Source organism: Lineus longissimus, chromosome 19 (genome assembly GCF_910592395.1).
Source record: "Lineus longissimus chromosome 19, tnLinLong1.2, whole genome shotgun sequence".
Lineage (NCBI taxonomy): Eukaryota > Metazoa > Nemertea > Pilidiophora > Heteronemertea > Lineidae > Lineus > Lineus longissimus.
Window position 1 is genome coordinate 2,662,759 of NC_088326.1, and position 18,876 is coordinate 2,681,634.

The 18,876-nt window shown below is 41.9% G+C and overlaps 3 protein-coding genes across 11 annotated transcripts in view; 1 reads left to right on the plus strand and 2 right to left on the minus strand.

The window, feature by feature from the left end:
* The window catches only part of LOC135503470 (calmodulin-regulated spectrin-associated protein 1-B-like), a 38,492-nt gene extending 33,671 nt beyond the window's left edge, over positions 1-4,821 (minus strand). For 8 of the 9 annotated variants that reach the window (XM_064797053.1, XM_064797052.1, XM_064797046.1 and 5 more), the window contains exon 1: positions 4,742-4,821. In XM_064797053.1, coding sequence (XP_064653123.1) covers positions 4,742-4,798 — 57 coding nt within the window. In that variant the 5' untranslated portion in view covers positions 4,799-4,821. Of the gene's footprint in view, positions 1-1,499; positions 1,943-4,741 lie in introns of those variants that run through there. The other variant, XM_064797045.1, reaches the window with a different exon arrangement.
* A 2,654-nt stretch (positions 4,822-7,475) lies between these two features.
* Positions 7,476-9,297, minus strand: LOC135502996 (cytochrome b-c1 complex subunit 7-like). Its single transcript, XM_064796247.1, has 4 exons — positions 9,265-9,297; positions 8,858-8,917; positions 8,584-8,750; positions 7,476-8,243 (listed from the first exon to the last, which is right to left on the minus strand). Exons 2-4 carry the CDS (start codon positions 8,910-8,912, stop codon positions 8,166-8,168), a joined length of 300 nt encoding a protein of 99 aa, XP_064652317.1. The 5' UTR covers positions 8,913-8,917; positions 9,265-9,297; the 3' UTR covers positions 7,476-8,165.
* A 211-nt stretch (positions 9,298-9,508) lies between these two features.
* LOC135503284 (HCLS1-binding protein 3-like) lies at positions 9,509-14,708 on the plus strand. Its single transcript, XM_064796791.1, has 7 exons — positions 9,509-9,603; positions 9,987-10,149; positions 10,447-10,651; positions 10,858-10,987; positions 11,194-11,396; positions 11,637-11,781; positions 12,232-14,708. Exons 1-7 carry the CDS (start codon positions 9,578-9,580, stop codon positions 12,569-12,571), a joined length of 1,212 nt encoding a protein of 403 aa, XP_064652861.1. The 5' UTR covers positions 9,509-9,577; the 3' UTR covers positions 12,572-14,708.
* Positions 14,709-18,876: the final 4,168 nt, after the last annotated feature.

Below are 18,876 nucleotides of genomic sequence, written 5' to 3' on the forward strand. Positions count from 1 at the left end.
CTTGCACCAGTGAAAGGAGTACTTTACTCTCAGTGTCAGTCTCAGTGAGAGTGTTAAGGCAACACTCTGAGACAGAACCAATCCCTCCATGCTTGGTACTGTGGTATCACTGGGGATCCTGCTGTGCTTACATGTGTCAGGGTATTTCACTCAGCATGCGAGGACACATGGAGGAATGACCACTGACAACGTATGCTCCAAGACCCTGTAATCTGTAAGTTTGTGAGAGGATGCACACCCTGAAGCCGATTCAATCAGATCTCAATGTGCAGTCGTATAGACGAGGTCTACAATGCATCAAGGGACACCTTTATTTGAACAAATGCGCAACAGAGATGGGAATCATCAAGGGGAGGACAACCCTACCCGCCCATCTTGTCCAGTAACGGCCACCACCCATCTCGGACATTACACTGCGTAATGTTCACAACACACACACCGATGACAAATCCATACAACACTGGGTAGCTCTCTCTCTCTCTCTCCTGCCCATGTTGCTGGAATGGCAATATTGATTTCTGCTCTATTCATAGAGCACAGGCTGTGTAGTGTGTATACCATGTAGTCACCGTGGGGAGTAATATTACACTTACAGCCTGCTGTAAGTGTTGGAGATTGCACACCATTGAGACGGTGGTGGGACACTTCATTACTGACTTGCAATAGGATTACATGTAGGAAGAACCCTTATTGTGTCTCTGAAGGGACCAACTTCCCTAATTACTAAGTAGGCCCAACCATGATATTCCATACTGGTTCTCGTCATGGACAGTATTACTGGAAGGACATGTGTGCAGTTGATCCAACAAACTCTGATGCTGTAAGTGTTACTGTTAGAGAGACTTCTTGTCTATCTAAATTAAATATTTACCATTCTGACATGTCTGATCGTAAGACATGCAGCACTCGTGGCAGCAGAGACACTGACTGCAAAGTGAAAGCAGTTGTCAATTTCCCATTTCATTTTTAACCCTGTTAACAAATGCGCACACTCACTGACTCAGAAAAGGAAGGTCCAATTCGAACAATGCCATAAGCCACTTTGACTTTCGATCAAGGTGAAATGCATGACTGGTCACCGCCTAAACAAAGTTCTTCGAAATGGTCCATACACCAAATTTGAGGTCAAGTCAGCCGGGAATATCAAACATGCAGTAGGCCTACAGGATACACGTTTGTGCAAGTCATCGATGTACCCAACACTGACTTAAGACAAGTGTCACGGCAGTTGTTAATGTTACACCCGCCGGTCGACTCTCAAATGTGGTCTAGACTCTGTCTGAGTGTCTCATTGTTTCACATGTGCCAATACATAGTTGTTGGGATCATCTTGGCTGGTCAACAGAAAATACCTGAAATATCTAAAAAACAAATGAACAACCAACAGACCATGCACTGTCTTCAGTTCAGGATGAGAATGTCAACATCTCAAAACGCCGTAAAAAACTTCTGAAAAAACCCATCTACACAAACTACATTCACTGTACAGAAATACTAACCTTCTCACTGCTGTATTCGTCCAATGAGCTAATTTCTGGCACGTCAGTATCCATTTTACACCTTCAGAAATGTGAAAATGTCCAACCCAAGAATTTATTGCAGTCTCCCTGCAATTTCCAATGGATTTTCCTGAAATGCACAGCCCATGCAGGGAACCTGCACTTTGGGGCCCTAAAAACGGCAAATTAACTACCCTGATGTGGTCTTTAACTTATCCAATAGCTAGAAAACATATAAGAGTTCATTCCTATTGTATTTCTGTGCCCTTAATTTGCAGCATTTTCGTAGATATTATCCTATTTTGATAAATAATTATAAATATTTTCTGACAATTCCACACAACGCCACTGAGCATGTGCGAGATTTACGCATGCGCAGAAGAAGCTGAACCGTTGTACCGACAGATGGCGACACCATACGGTGTCGAACAAATTCAATCTCCCGGGCGCCGGGCCAAATGTCCAATTTACATGCACCCGCTGAAAATTGTCAGAGGTTGGTGGAGTGACACTTTGTCGCGATGATCACCATTGTCGACGCTTGGAGAATGATGTTCTGTATGTGCTGCCCCCTGCACTAAGAAAGTGTAATTAGTACTCTCCTGTGGAGAGAAAATAAAGATAGATTTATGTGTGCAAAACACATGGCAACTGTTTTACCGACAGATGGCGAAACCATACGGTGTCGGACAAATTCAATCTCCCGGGCGCCGGGCCAAATGTCCAATTTACATGCACCCGCTGAAAATTGTCACAGGGTGGAGTGACACTTTGTAGCGATGATCATCATTGTCGATTCTTGGAGAATGATGTTCTGTATGTGCTGCCCCCTGCACTAAGAAAGTGTAATTAGTACTCTCCTGTGGAGAGAAAATAAAGGTAGATTTATGTGTGCAACACACATGACTGCACTCTTATTTCATGTATTTTATAGACTGTACTAGATACGGATAAAGATAGATTTATGTATGCAACACACATGGCTGCACTTTTTTATAGACTGTTTAGATCCGTATCTAAAACAGTCTATATAATAAGAGTGTAGCCAAGTGTGTTGCATACATAAATCTGCACGGGCACAGGAGAGTACTAATTACACTTCCTTAGTGCAGGGGGCAGCACATACAGAACAAATGAGACAAATTATACACCTTTCCAGAAATGGGGCACTGAGTGTCCGAAATAGTGATGTCATAAGGGGAAACTGGGGCTTATGGTGGAGGGACAAAGGAGATAGTCATGGTTGACCAACACACTTGAATGCATTTGGCTTTAATGACGGACAAGAGGGAAAAAGTTAGTTCGTTCCAATGCAAGCCACCAATTTCGGGAAGCATGTATTGTATAGGGTGTTTAAAAAAAATTAACCAAATAATTATTGATTTTCTATTCATTGTCATTCATCAACAATAACTTTGATAGGTTTCGTGCCCGACCCTCGTTACTGATACTTTGCCTTCATATTTCCATAACATTAAAATGGCAAGGGGCTGTTGTTGTTGGTAATGACAGTAGCTGACATATACTAAGGTCGTTACGGTCCCTGGCTTGGTTTACACCATGTTGGGCCTATTCTGTACACATGCCCTGTGCAGTGACGGATCAAAAGTCAGAATTAAGCTCCATCCAGCACTGATCGACCCTCTCGAAAACGACGGAGGTCGGTGGGGGGGGGGACCTCGCGTCCCCCCCCCCCCCCCCCACCCCGAGTGCGTTTTCTAAACATCTATAAAAGGTACAATGCACATGTTTCTAGTGAGAGGCGCCCTGAAGATTAATATTGCTCTCCGACAAAAAGGAGGGTGCGCGTATCATTATGTATGGATTCGCAGCCCACTAGAAGTATTTGTGATTTTAATTACTAGCAGAGGCAATTCCAGAGATGACAAAAATAAAAACTGAACAAGCCCTAGCTACTACTAAAGGGTCATATACTTACTGGGAAGGTCTCATTTGCACCATGAGACGAGGGGGGCTCGACCCTGAACATAGTCTGGATCTAACCGCTTGCGCGCTGCGCTAAGTCGGCCTCGTGAAATGGCACGGAAAAAGACTAGTAATCCAGGCCTCGGAAATCTAGACTCCTATGCAGTGCATTTCGTCATCCTGATCGTCCTACCTCTATGATGAGGGACCAGGCAGGTCCACTGCGTTTAGAGTGTAAGGAAATCACGCGTTCTGAAGCTGTCCCCTGTTTAAATATCAGTCCTACCATGCGCCATGCACTGGTCATGTCCAGAGGTGTATGTTTTTGCCTTCAGTTTTACATACAAGACCACTGAACAGTTTGCATGAATGTATAAATTGGGACTCCTATACATTTTAGATATCGATGCCCAAAACCTCTCCAATCTATCTCAATGGCCCTTATCACCGGGATGCCTTTATACAAATTTAATTGCCGTGAGTAAAAATAGAAATGATGGGAAATCATTCCGAAAATCCCCCTGGTCTTCACGGATGTAGAGCGTGGTATCTTCTACACTCCGGACGCAGTGGACCAGCCTCGTCTCTCACCATAAGGAGATCCAATTAGGATGACGCGTTGGACTGCCCCGAGAATCTAGGTAACTTGTTGTGTCTCGTGTATTGTTCTTTACAGCCTGGGGTTTACATCACCCCACTACCACAACGATGCAGGAAACAAACTTCTCAAACGCGTTTTTCTTCCGGGGGATTAAGCGCTCTTAACGTCAGGAGGACGTACAGTAGGCGCAGCTCTTACTTCCCCTGTGCATTGCAACCACCGAAGTGGCATCTTCGACTGGACTATGATAGTCTAGTCAAAAAATGGCCCTCCCTGATCTGCGCCCTGATGTCAGTCATGTGCAGTCTTGGGAATGCCTATGAAATCAGACGCTGCACCTCGACTCGAAGGTGAATTATACAGATCCTTGGCGTTTTTATTTCATTTGGTAAAGCTAGTCGCACCTGTATTATCAGTGTAACTAAATCTGTTTTTGAAAGACTTGATATGTTTTATGATGAACTGGAGCTCGCGTTCCATGACTTCAATCCCCTACCGTAACTCCTATGTGCTATGTGGAACTGTACGTACCTTCCCTTCACCGGTCGGCCATGCCCGAGGCTTTACACTCCCGACGCAGTGGATAGCCCACGTCGGGATCGTCCTCAGTCTTCCCCCTTATTATGCCTAACGAATGGACTGTGAATCGGGAGTCTACCATCCCCCAGGGTGACTCTCTGTACGCACTGACCCGGGTATTAATTAATATACCTACCCTAATTCCCTCATCAGAAATTTGGTCTTGAACTTCCTTCGATTCGTTTGCTCCCATCTTTCAAATCATCCATCTCCGAATCCGGAAGAGACAACCTTTAATGCCATCCTAGGCAAAGGACGATCTAAACTCCGTGAACAATGTGTCGAAGCACGGTCTCCGAGAGTAAAAATCCCCGCATAACCAAGAATATCATTGAGAATTAAATTGTATAGGCACAACCAGAAAGATCACAGCCTATTGCGAAAAAGGTTGGAACACATTTTTTAAACCATGACTTCGAAATTTACTTCCAGGCGTTAGAAAAACACAATAACGTATTATTAAAGTGTCTTCGTGTGCATTAATCGTCGTCACATCTCGATTGATTTCGCATAAAGATAGCCAACCGTAAGAGACAGAACAAGATATATCCATGGATTGGAATTTCGTGTGAACGGTGATGGTTTCAAGTAGACGCAGTCTCCACACAGTCGTTTTTGATTGATACTTGCCTGGTACCATGTATTTGATTGTGTTAATCGGCACATCTACTGTTCGGAGCATGTGAAGGGTGTGCTTGAAGTGGGCTCTCAGGTTGTACCATGCATCTGCATCTAACAGTAATGATTACCACCAACCAGTTCTCTGCGCTACCTTTCTACACAGACCTGATGACAGATCATTGTCGGCATCGCAACTTCCAGTGTTTTTTTCGCGCCAGCATTTGTTTTTCCGCAGCAACTGGTTGTGCCAGTACGAAGTGTTAACTCGTATTAGCAAGTTAAGCATAGATTAATCAATGCTTGGTGTTAGGTATACACTTACCAACTTACTATCCTCAAGTAGGCATAGACGCCCGCCTTCAGCTACTTTCAGAGGGAAGAGCAGTACCAATATTTTATTTAATCACATGCGGTGCTCTAGGATACGCCACATCCATCTAGAAGGTTGAGACGTCTCCTGATCCAGTTTACAGTATCCAGCAATGACTGCGTATCAGGGCTATCTTGGCGATTGACCGTGTCTCCCAGCTGACTGAGGGACTGGTTGTGACAAATGGCGTTGAGAGCACAATCAGGCAATATCCTTGGTCTGTTTGTGACCCCTGATGCTAAGCATAGCACAGAAACTGCCTTGCTTAAAGTTCACAACGATATTGTCCATGCCATGGATTCTAACAAAGCTGTTCTGTTTGTGGCACTGGATCTGTCTGCTGCTTTTGACACACTGGACCACCCAATTCTCCTCAAACGTCTTGAGAATAGATTCGGGGTTACCGGATCAGCATTGCAGTGGTTCAAATCTTATCTCACGGGGAGGTCACAAGAGGTGACGGTGAAAGACGCTGTATCAGATAAGGTTCCCTTACTTTTTGGAGTTCCCCAGGGTTCTGTACTGGGCCCTCTCTTGTTCACTGCATACAACAGTCCTCTTGGCGACATTATCCGATCATTCCTCCTGCCATATATACTGTTTGCTGATGACAGTGGTCTCTACATTATCTTTGATCCAACTAACCCAACCGTGGTGCAAAATGTTATTTCGAGCCTTACACTATGTGTTGAGTCAATTAAGGATTGGATGGTGAGAAACAAACAGAAATTGAATGACAGTAAGACCGAATTTTTCCTTGCATGTGTAAAGAACCTACAGAAGTATGTGTCTGATCTGAAATTGAAAATTGGCGATACTGAAATTGAGCTGAGTGATACCATCAAGATTCTTGGTGTAACATTTGACAGAGAAATGTCCATGAAAACGCATGTTAACAATGTATGCCGTGCGGCAAATTTCCATCTCTATCGTATAAGCAAGATAAGATCTTTGCTCAGTAAATCAGCAGCAACAAGTGCAGTGCGGACCTTAGTTGTCTCGCGGTTGGACTACGCAAATAGTCTGCTATATAACATCTCTGAGGCCAATGTGCGTAAGCTTCAACTGGTTCAAAACTCGGCAGCTCGTCTCGTCACTAGGGTGTCCAGAGGGGATCATATCACTCCGGTTCTGTGCGCACTCCACTGGCTTCCTTTGAAAGCAAGGCTCGAGTACAAGGTTAATCTAATGGTCTACAAATGTCTACATGATTACGCACCAAAATATCTCGCAGACTGCTTGGAAGTTTACAAACCCTCACGCTCCCTGCGGTCGAGTACAATGGGTCTGTGTAAGGAAATCCGCACAAACCGGGTGATAGGCTCCTCTGCATTCGCAGTGGCGGGACCAAAGCTATGGAATGAGCTTCCAAATAGTGTTCGTGGCCAGAGTACCCTGGGTCGTTTTAAAACTGCACTAAAAACTCATATTTTTAAGAAATTCTTTTGAATCCTTTGCACGTTTTTTTTTTTAGTAATGACTTTTATTCTATCATGTATTAATGTTATGTTTTATTATAAATTGTAAAGCGCTTAGAAGTTTTAACAACGTTAAGCGCTATAAAAATGTTTTTAATAATAATAATAATAATGGATCAGATAATGTTCATCATCGGACCATCTTGAGGGTTGGTTTTGAGGCTGACTGAGACATATGGCCTTGAATGCAGTATCAGGCTATGCCTCAATGAGGATCATGGGACTATCTTGTGGGTTGAGCTCATGGACCATGTCTCCGGCCAGGCTGATGGACTGGTTGAGACAAATGGCCTTAAATGCAGAATATGGCAATATCCTTGGTCAAATGGATGTCTGTACTGGTTGGTAAGACAATGCACAGGGACAGCCTCCACATGATAACAAAACAAGCAGACAATAAGTTATTATAATTTACATATAAACAGTTTATTAGTATACCAAAAATCACCAACATGGTAAACTACAAGGAAAGGGGAGTGAGAACAATACGAATTCAGTGTGTGTTGAAGTATCTTTCAATTAACTACAATTAAAAAATGACCGAAAATATATAATTATGAGCAGGTACTGATCTCAAACCTATCACATTTTATCAGTTCAAATGTTTGTGTTGAATTCCACTTTTTTGGACAGTTTTCACTTCAATTTTAAAGGCGCTTACAACAATGCTCACAACTGTCTGCAGATTCTGTGAATTTGAAGTTATGTGATATTATGTAATAAATGAAAAGAAAACATACTACATGTACTAATCACATATGTACTAATCATGTTCTAATCATACATGTACATACATGTAAATATCTGTAGTAATCATACATGTACATACATGTAATAATCTTACATGTTCATCTACCGGTTCACAATCATTATTCATCATATTTACAATGCAAGCAACAGACTGAGAAGAGAACTTATCCAGCTTTTAGAGTTGTTGGTAAAAAAACTTGCACTCTTTCTGTCCTTGAATTCAATCTCCAAAGACCATTAAACATGTCCCACCTAGCAAGTCAGTGAATCAGTTTGTTTTCTGATTGTATTTTCACACAAGAATATCAAATAGTTTGTAAAATTTCCTAAAAATGGCTGTGTTACTTCTTGTTCCACTCCATCTGTTCTTCCTTCTCTGCCACGACCTCATTTAGGTAGGGTGTGAGGTAGTTATCATCCTGCAATGGAACATGTTGTAGGGTTATGATACTGGCAACCCGGAAACTTGCGTGTGCGTTTCAATGATGAAATGAAGGGCAAAAGGAACTGAACCCCTTTGAAAATATCTTGACAAGAGATTCCAGCAAATCTATTGTGATCTGAAAAGCTGAATCACCACCATGAACTAGTAACAATAACATACCAAGAAAGAATTCATTTGATATTATTCCACATTCCCGGGCCAACAATGTAAAAGTCTGACCAGTCATACTCAAAAGAAGAAGATATCATTGACATTTTAATTGAAAGAGAACACTTTTGCCCCAAAATGAGCGGCACAGGCACAGTATGACAAACCTTTTCAAATGTCATCCATTCCTCTTTTGGTAGAATGTCTTTCCTCGTCGATAACTGCAGCGCTCGGCAAATTCGGAACATGCGGTCATCGTACATCCGAGGGGGGAGACGACGGACGGCCTCTTTCACCTCAGCAGTCTCGTACAAGACATCATCCCTCATTAGACCTGCAAAGAAATTAATAGCGGAATAATCTATGGACACAAAACATATTTGAAATGACAGTAAAACTCCTCAAATTCAAATCGTAGGGTAAAAAGTAAAAGAAACATACCATATTGACAGAATCCAGATTTATTATAAGCCCACTTCTGGAGGGCTCTCATCATTGGACCTGGAGGAAGGGAAAGTCAATGAGGAGTTTTTTTAACTATTCGAGCAAATAGTGTGTTTATCATCAAGCTGCAACTGCAACAGTGCGTTAGCCAAGGGAGGGAGGAAACCTCATCAAAATCATGAAAATGTCAAAATTGCTGAGCGGAGACCGTACAGTGGCGACACCTATCGCGAATATTTCAAGACACAAGTTGACCATATCAAGGCTTAAAAAAGTACAAAATCAGCATTTTATTGAGTTAACTTTGAGGTTGACAGTATCTTTATATGTAGTTCTTTATTGCAACATCCATAATGTAGCATAAAATGAGTCACGAAGACCGAAAATGAGAAAATAAAGCGTACTTTTCGTAACGACCTGTCGTGCGGCGGCAGCCATTTTGGAAACTGAAGGTCAAGGGGCATGACGGGAAGACAAAATTTTAAAAATTCATATCTCAATAACTAAAAATGTTTATCTAATAAAAAATATGTTATAAGCATGACTATAATATATTCTTTCGTTTGAGGTGAGTAACTTACGGCATGCCATTGATTTTAGGGGTCTCGTATCCACACATTTGCACGAGATTCAATATGTCAGCGCCCATGAAAAATAGAACGGGTGTAAACAATCGAAATTTTGGTTCCTTTTCTGGTCAATTTTGTCGTAATAAAGATGCCTAAGGCCACTGTTACTGTCAGGTATATGCGCATGAATGGTTTAGCTATATATGCCACCCCTGGCATACTTCTAAATCAACGCATTCTATTGATGAATGGTGGAAAAACACTCGCTGTCGGTGTGCCAGCTGGCTTGAGTGCAGGGGGGCGTGGCCGTGGTCATGCTCATCACTTTGACAAAAGCCTATATCTGATACAGTAGACAACACTTGTCTCCAGTTTGCACATTGGTCATATCTACACCGCTTGCTGCAGTGCGCCGTACGTATGTACATTGTTTATCCCACACCCTGCTTGGCCTTGTTTACAAACATAGGATAGGATCATCCAAAGGTGGTAGGTCAATGAAATGCACAATAATTGGCCCAGTTGAAATTGAAAATTGAATTGAATTTCTTTTTCAGAGAGTTGAAGAATAAAGATACAGGAATAGATGTCAGTATCCCAACATACCAGGAGATAATAGGGTTAATCAGCAATACTGTAGAATTCCAAGTCGTCATAGTTACGGTTTTGAGATGCTTCAAGTCACCCGAACAAAAGGATGATGATGTGGTCCAGTTCATGGTGAGTGACAATATTTTTCATGTAGTGATAGTTTTCTTGCTTTCGAAATAGCATTGGTCAGGAGTGGCGTGTGCACCAATCCCTCACATGTTGCACCCTCACTAGATTTGGTTTAAAATTTTCAGCAGAAAAGTTTCCTCCTAATGATACAACGAAAACATGTAGAAAACCTGTCTTTGAATCTTGTGAATTTGTTTAGCTGCAGCCAAGATCTGCAATGGAGAAATCAAAACCTAATCTGCGGGTAGGGAATATCTTGCCTGTGATTTTACTTTTAGTACACTGCTCATTTTTCAGATAAAGAAGAAACCAAATGAATTAGAAGAACTCCACGCAAAATTGAATAAGAAATACTCTGCAACGGTGCTTCCACCCTTACCAAAGAAGACATTATTTTCCGACCTTACTTTCCAAGAACTGCGTGCAGGTTTTGAGCACTTCTTGCAGTTCCTCAGTGTGACGCCGAAGTTATGTTCCTGTCCAATATTTACCGAATTCTTAGGTGAGCTGGTGATAAATTGTCATTTTTGGTCATCTTCTCTTTTTGTCTCTCATAAGTATGATACCGGGATGAGATTGTGAAGACTTCATCCAGTACAACGTGTCTGTATTTGTTATATCCCAGTGCCATTGTGGCCCACTAGGTGGTCTATCTCAAATTTTTTAAAATAATTGTGCATCTGAACTCTTCATTTACATCCCATTCAGGTGTTGACCATGCCAAAGCAGAGAAGCTCACCGAGGGTGACGATCGAAGTCCAAGCTCGCCAGAAGATATAGAAGACATCTTTGAAGAGCATCAGCCACGGCGGATGTCCGATGCGAAACCAACAGAAAAGTAAGGGCTTTTTAATGAAGAAACCTTTCCTCTAAAAATACCAATAATGTATTTCTTTCTCGAGTACCAAGCAGATTCTTTCTGTCCATCGTTTGCCTGTTGGATTAAGTGCCAAGTTAGTCTCATTTGTTCGTACTTGTATTTGATTGCAAATTTCTCGAATTTATTTTAATATCTTCGGTTCATCAACCTTTTTACCGAAACAGGAGTACCAGTAAGCCGAATAAACCAGATATTTTTGGCGAAGACAACGCAGATGACGATTTGGATTTGTTTACCGCCGAAGCGGCTGCTAAAGACGACGATGACCTTGACCTCCTAGCACTTGCCGCAGCAGCAGATGAGAGGGCAGGGAAGGGCAAAGTGAAAGAAGAGGATGTGAAGATTGTGAAACCGACAGCGGTTTCAGGTATGGATATTGATTAGCTGATATTGATTGATTTGAGAAAATTGCCCAAAATCATAAAGTGCTCACCAAGAGCTTTCCAATGAATGGTCATGTCAGTATGTTATGAAAATTTTTCACTTTCTTTGGTGTTTTCTTGAATGCTGGGGGGACATTTTCCTTGATGATAATCAATGGACAAGTGTGCCTTCTTTCTTTTCCCTTGTATTCATAGTGCTATTAATGTGTCATTGATGATTTCAGAAACTAAACTATTTGATGACCAGGACTATGGCGGTGGAATTGACCGAGAGGAGGCGGACAAGATATTCTACATACCAAGCTCAGAACCGTCTGAGAAAGACAGTGCCCCGTTGTTCGAGGTGGAAGATAACTCAGAATTGTTAAAGTAAGTTTATTTTGAAGCATTCGTCTACCGGTATATCTTGCCCAACCTAGGCCGGAGAGATCAGTGGCGTAGTGGTGAGAGCACTGGGCTTATAACCAGGGCATCTTTTGTGACTCTCATAACAGTCGCGGCAATTTTTCTGTGTTCTTCAACAAGACACTTAACCCCACTTGCTTCTCCCCATCCATGAGTAAATGGGTACTTTAATAGCTTGCAGAGATAGTTCATGAAAATGTTGAGTAAAGAGCATGTTATGGCAGCCAGATAAACTGAGAGAACTTTAACCAGAATGTGATGTAGAGTCCAGGGTAAAAATAGTCATTGTGTATTTGATTGTAACCGATCGTGAAAATGTCTGATGTTGTTGTGTTATGTTGTTATGTTTATATTTTGCTATTGTTTATGAACTACAACTACAACTTAACCTTGTATACAAACGTCTTTTTTCAGTATCGAAGACGACTTGGACAAACTACTGACCGCCGAGCTTCCATCGTGTAAAAAGGCGAAGCCTGTGATTACGGTGAAACCACACACTTCCAGTAAACCTGATCCCCCTGACAAACCGACATATGCTCCAAAACCTGTCGCGAAACCCGTCCTACCGCCAAAACCAGGAAAACCTGCCCTAAAACCGAAACCAGGTGCCAAGCCAAAGGTGACACCTAGTGGTGATGCAGATGACTTATTTTCTAATAATTCGAAAAAATCGGAAAATTTGGACGCGGACGACATTATGAAATATATTCAGGATAATGCTGATGACACAGAAGTTGATTTGTTTTCTTGATTTGGTAAGGTAAAATGGTGCAATAATAGCCCCGGTACAATTATACCCAACAGTGTAGAAAACAGCTTGCAGCAGGCATCAGTAGACCTGAAGGTTATAATTGTACCAGGGCAAAAAACCCATTTGAAGTCATGGGTTTTTGACCAGGGTTCATGACCTTGCTTTAATCCTCCCATCTCAAATAATTATAACAAATAAATTAGTAAAGAGCGAATTGTTAGAATGATATTTTCAGTTGTTATTGTATACTGTCCCATTATAGACTGATTTGTCTTCTAGTCCGAAATACTCAAAATTGTATACTGTCCTGTTTGAGACTGTTTTGTCTTCTAGTTCGAAATACTCAAAATCTTTTTGAAGTCATACTCTCAGAAATGTAGTATTGTTTTCAGATATTAGTGGCAGCTGAGTTTAACAAAACAGGGTCGTGTTATCATTTCGCTCAGTTGTTAGTTTTATAAAAAAGGGACTTGGTTGAAAGGGTTCAGAGTACGTTGGGAGTGATTTTATGAATTATGCAAGTCACAAAACTTATTTGTCCTATGAATGTTTGAGGTTACAAAATGTTCAGAAAAATTTGCACGATTGTACTTATAAAGTGTTTTTGGAGCTGTTGGCAACAGGTTGGGGCAGATTCATTTGAAAGATGATCTCCCAAATGAGCAACCGTTTGTCAAATGATAGACCACATGCAACCATCCATGCCAATTTGTTGAAGGCGAGTTTGAGGTCTATGGCAAAGAAATTGTGGCTTGGAAATTTGAGAGCCCGTCTTTCAAATGATTGCGAGAGCCTGACCTAATTATTGTGTGTAATAATCATAAGCAATATATAAATTAGTATATTTTGTCCCATGCTCAAGGGTTATGTGGTTGAACTACATGTCAACCTGTGCAGTGGATTATGGTTAATGACAATCTGTTAAATTCCATTGATATGACGTGTGGGCCAAAATAATATACATGGTGCTAAAGTTGTTGAATCAAAATTCGGAAAAACTTTATGAATAGCAAAAATACAGTGTACAGTGGAACCCCGGTAACACGACCACCCAAGGGACTAAGCCGAAGTGGTCGTGTTACCGGGGTGGTCGCGTTAGTGAATTTAAGAATCATAAGTAGGTTTTCCCGCCAAAACATCGTCCTAGCAGATATGCTGTGTGTACATTGACATGCATTAATGACTACGCCACCGGGTGATTCGATAATTTTGTGTGTATATTACGAATAAAAAATCATTTTCTTGAGTGTTTTGCGTTTAATTTACAACTTATGTAAATGAGTAAATAAACTGACGAGAGCTAATTAGACCAAACATTACATTAAAACTTGAGCATGCTGATTAGAGCAAGCATGTTATTCACACCATCGGCAGCTGCTCTTCTTGATGTCAAGCTAATATTCTCGCTAATATTGAGAGAGGTGATGTGAGAAGATGTTGAGAATTCTTCCTGATGTCTTCCTGCTTTAACTTCAGCCAATTTGAACTGGTACTGATTAAATCATCTTTTTAAAAACGTATTTTATCAATATTACGACGTAGTAAGCATTCTTTACTTTGAGTATTGGTACTCTTACTAATCAACATAATTTATTTGTCCTAAAAACTACGTGTGCATGCCTCTTGACATCATTTAATACTAAATGATGAAAAACAAACCGTGAGTCGAAAAGAAAGTTTATTCTTCATTTTATTTGCGCTTACATTTGATCAAACTCACTTACACATCATTTATTTTCATATGGATTCCCATGGTCATTGTGTTCGAGGTGCTAACTATCAACACGGATTTGCGAGAAGGTGCCAATTGATACGATGCGGTCATGGTTGATTACGGCAATTAGGCCTCATGGTCGCGTTAGCGGGGTTAATTTGCAGTTTGGGACCGACCAAGCTGGTGGTCGCGGTTTGGGTACCGGGGTGGTCGTGTTAGCGAGGGCCAGTTAATGGGAATTAGAGAGAAAACCATTCGGGACCGGAGAATTTTGGTCGTGTTCGCGGGGTGGTCGCGTTACTGAGGTGGTCGCCGACCGGGGTTCCACTGTAGTCTGTGTCTGTTGGGTAGAATCATTTGTGTTTGTGAAAAATTGCATTTGTCTTCAAAGGTTTAGGATTACGATTGTCTTATAACTGAATAAAGATCATATCAAAGTATGTGACCCTGGTTTGTGGATTATTTGGATCACGCCACTTCCTTCCTGTTGCCCCTTACAATCAAAGTGTCACATGGAGAAATGGAACCATTGATCCGCTACACTCCTAAGGCAGTGGCAACGTTTAAACTCCTCTCTCTCTCTCTACATTTGACAGTAAACCATGCATGACTTTGCTGCAGTCCATCCAGACAGTGAGGCCTCTAGTACATTTGACAGTAGCTAGTCCTTTCCTCTATGCTGCAGCAGGGCTATCCAGGCAGTGAGGCACCTCGTTCATTTGACAGTATCCCATGACTATCCAGGCTGTGAGGCCTCTAGTACATTTGAAAGTAGACCATGACTATGTTGCAGCAGAGCTATCCGGGTCATCTGGCCTCTAGTTCATTTGACAGTAGGCAGTAGAGCTATCCAGGCAGTGAGGCCTCTAGTACATTTGACAGTTGCCATGAAGGATATTACTTACACGTCTCAATGGCCAGTTAAACATGCATTTGTCAAGCAAATCAAAGACAACTAAAAAAAGCGTGTCCATTTGGAGACCAAATGCCATGAGACTTCGACTGAGTAGGCTACACTCCGTCCGCAGTGGACTGGTCTCGTCTTGTCGCCCTGTGCATAGACTAGAGGAAGGACGATCAGGATGACGAAATGGACTGCATCGGAGTATAAGTCCGAGTGACGGAGACTCCCGGGGCAGTCCATTACGTCATCCTAATTGGATCCCCTCACGGGACGAGGCCGGTGTAACATCTGTGGTTGTTCCCCATGTGTCAGTGTTTCCAAACAATAGGCAGCTAGAGAGACCACGACTTTTCAATAGGGGGGATACACAGAAAAACTTGTCAATCTATTTTTGAGCGTAATTCCCAAACAATGAGGGGAAACACTCAAAAACAGAAACACTCAAAAACACTCAAAAACATTACACCGGTCCACCAGCTGCGTCCGAAGTGTTAAGTGACGGGGATATAGGCCAAGTCTCGTCATGCTCATTTGGCATAAGCTCTTGGCCCGACCAAATTATCTTACTAACACTAAATCTAAAGGCTTCCCTATCTGCATGATCGTCTATGTATTTTGGTACAGAATTATCAACCACAAAAGAACTGAATATATTTTGCACGGGTCATTGAAATAACTTTGATATTCGCATAGAAATCATAAGAGGGTCAAGAGAAAGCACTTTGATATAAAGCATTCGTGTTATTTGGAATGGTCACATAAGTAATGCCTTTCATTGTCCCTTTCGATATTTCTGATTCATATCATTAAAGGTACACTGACCTCCGCTTTGTCAAATCATACCACCGGTTCATACCATTAAAGATGAACTGGAGAACAACGGCAAGCTTTTGAAGGGAGACACAGCAATGCACGCAGAAGCAATACTGTACCACTTTACCTTTAAAGGGACAACTTGAGCATGAGATACGTTGGTTTTCCCTCCAAATATGGCTTCCAGTAGGACCGTGACTTCTCTAAACAAGAGGTCAGTCCCAGTGTGATACGACCAGTGGCGGCGCACGGTGTCAAGCAGAGTCACTATCCTCGTGGCCAGGTAAATCACACGCTCGAGTCGTCCCTTCAAGTCTCATTCTGAAGGCATTGGCCATGGATCACGTTTTCAATGATTCATGGACCTGTATTATATACGGACCTCAGAATTAAAAGTCCTGGCTTTCATTTATAAGAAGTCCATGATTGAATGGATGTCTTTTTCGTCCTAGTGAAAGACAGGATGGGTATGCTATATAGGCCTACTTACTTACAATGATGACCACGTCTTTGATACCACAACAGATCATAACAAACTGACTTATCAAAGCAATGTGCATGACATTTCCTTCAAATGGGAGGGAATTGTCATTGTATATAGGTGTAAAATGTTCTGACGTCAACCGCCAGTGTCCAAATTGAAAAACTGCTGAAAATATCATCTCCGTCTTCATGTCCTTGAGACGAATGTTCATATATCTATAAGTTTTTCCGGATTATCATCACTGATTCTGTGAGAGTACATTTGGAGTCGACATAATAATTCCTTCGAAGTTGTGTTGGGAAACTAAACTTGTATGGTTATTTAGATTGTGACACTTTAATCATAAGTTGTGTGGAGACAATTTGGGACGTGAGGAGGTGACACTTTGAATAGTGAGGACACGAACATTAATCCAAGAAAGTTGACATCGCTAGACTGTCATTGGGTTCGGCATACCTTTGAAGAGATTCTAGCATAATTTTCCTTGTTTCTTCTTGGGATAACATGTCGTTGACAGTAGGCCTTGTTCTGCTCTCAGTCCTGTCTCTTACATCAGGTCAGTAATAAAGCTTGACGAAGGTATATAAGATTAGACTTCGGAGGCAGTCCACTCTTCACTCGATAGGAGGCATTGGATCCACTGCATCCGGAGTGTAACCTTCCGATACATGTTGTACACTCGCTTTCGTCCACCCTCGCATACCAGTGGTTTAATTCAATATACTCCGCTCCATTCTGTACGACGTAGGAGTGAAACAAACTTGAATCTCAAAATGGATTTCGTCATCATATTTATCTTCCTCTTGCCGCAGTGGTTTAAAGCTGTCAACAGATTATCGTTCACACAGTTTCAAATTATGGCTTCCTTGCGGTTGTTGGTATAAATTTCCTCCTATCCCATGTTTCTGTTGGTTTGTTTATTAAATATGAAACGTCACAGCAATGTGAGCGACTATAGACTCCCTGGGAAGCCCATCGCGTCATCCTAATTTTGTCTCCTTATATATGGTTAGGGTGAGGAACGAAGCCGGTCCACTGCGTCCGGAGTGTAGTGAGCGACAAGCTATGCAAGAAATGCACCCTGATACAAAAAGACTCAAGGCGTAGGCCTACCTCCTTTGTATGACTATTCTATATTTCAGTCACATCAGCTATAGACTGCTACAAGTGTAAATATGACGAAAGGCTGCCTCTAGAAACGACATCAAATGACGGTTTCTTTAACTCCGTGAGTTGCAACACCGGGGCAGGCTGGGACAGCACGAAGGTGAAGATGGTATCGTGCCCTGCACAAGACAACTTCTGTCGAGTAAGTAATTTATATAGTAGAGGGGTTTCGATCACGCGCAGTTACGGTTACTGATTAAGTATTTTAAGAGAGGATTCGATAAGTCACTCGATGTTGTTGCCAGTCTCGCACAAGAAGAGGTAAATATTTCTGTAGAGATTTCGATCACACATTCCGGTAACCACAATTTATCCAATAGAGAGGTTTCACACGGTTACGCTAACATGTACGTTTGTTAACTAATCCTACCAGGAATGTTGAGAACAGCGACTTATCAAGGATCCTTAAATGTGGACAAAACGCTGTAGAATTCTGTGTACATTAGAGAGGTTTCGCAACCACCCGATCAGGCCCTACGACGACATTTATCTATTGTTCGGATGAACTCGCACAATAGATAAACGTCGTCATAGGGCCTAATCGGGTGGTTGCAAAACTATCCGTATACGTATAAGAATTCGTGATGAGTGCCTGATCTCAACCTGCATGTGACCTACTGTGGACAGCTTCGGAGAAGCGATTCATCAGAAAGGTTTCGATAACGCACGTCTACGTTTACAGATAGTACATGTAATTATATATGCAAAGTGGCTGTGAAGCTGAGACTGCTGTATGCTGACTTACACGTACTGTCAATACAATATGCCCTGAAATGCATTGTCAATGCTTCTTATCATTTTCAGGTATACACCTATATGTTAAACACCAAGACCATCGTGGAGCGCTCATGCGCAGAGAATTGCGCCATCAACACCACTGGTGTTTCAGTGACGCGGGGCAGCTCCACAACTTTAAATTCGAACTTCTGTTGCCATGGTAACTACTGTAATGCTGTCTTGGCCAATATGTCCACCACAACACTTGGGCCGACAGTAACTGAACACGCCAACGGACTCTCAATATGCGTCCTCAGACTTGTTTTTATGTGTGCGGTTGCCCGGTTGTTGTGGTAAAGAGCATTTTTTTGCTGCCCGTAGCATCCGCATCTTGCTCCCACTCCATGTTACATTATAAAGCATGTTTAGTCCCATTAAAGGGGTACGTCGTTCGTTCACATACATTTTAATACTGTTGGTCCAACTATATCTATTTCCTATTTCTA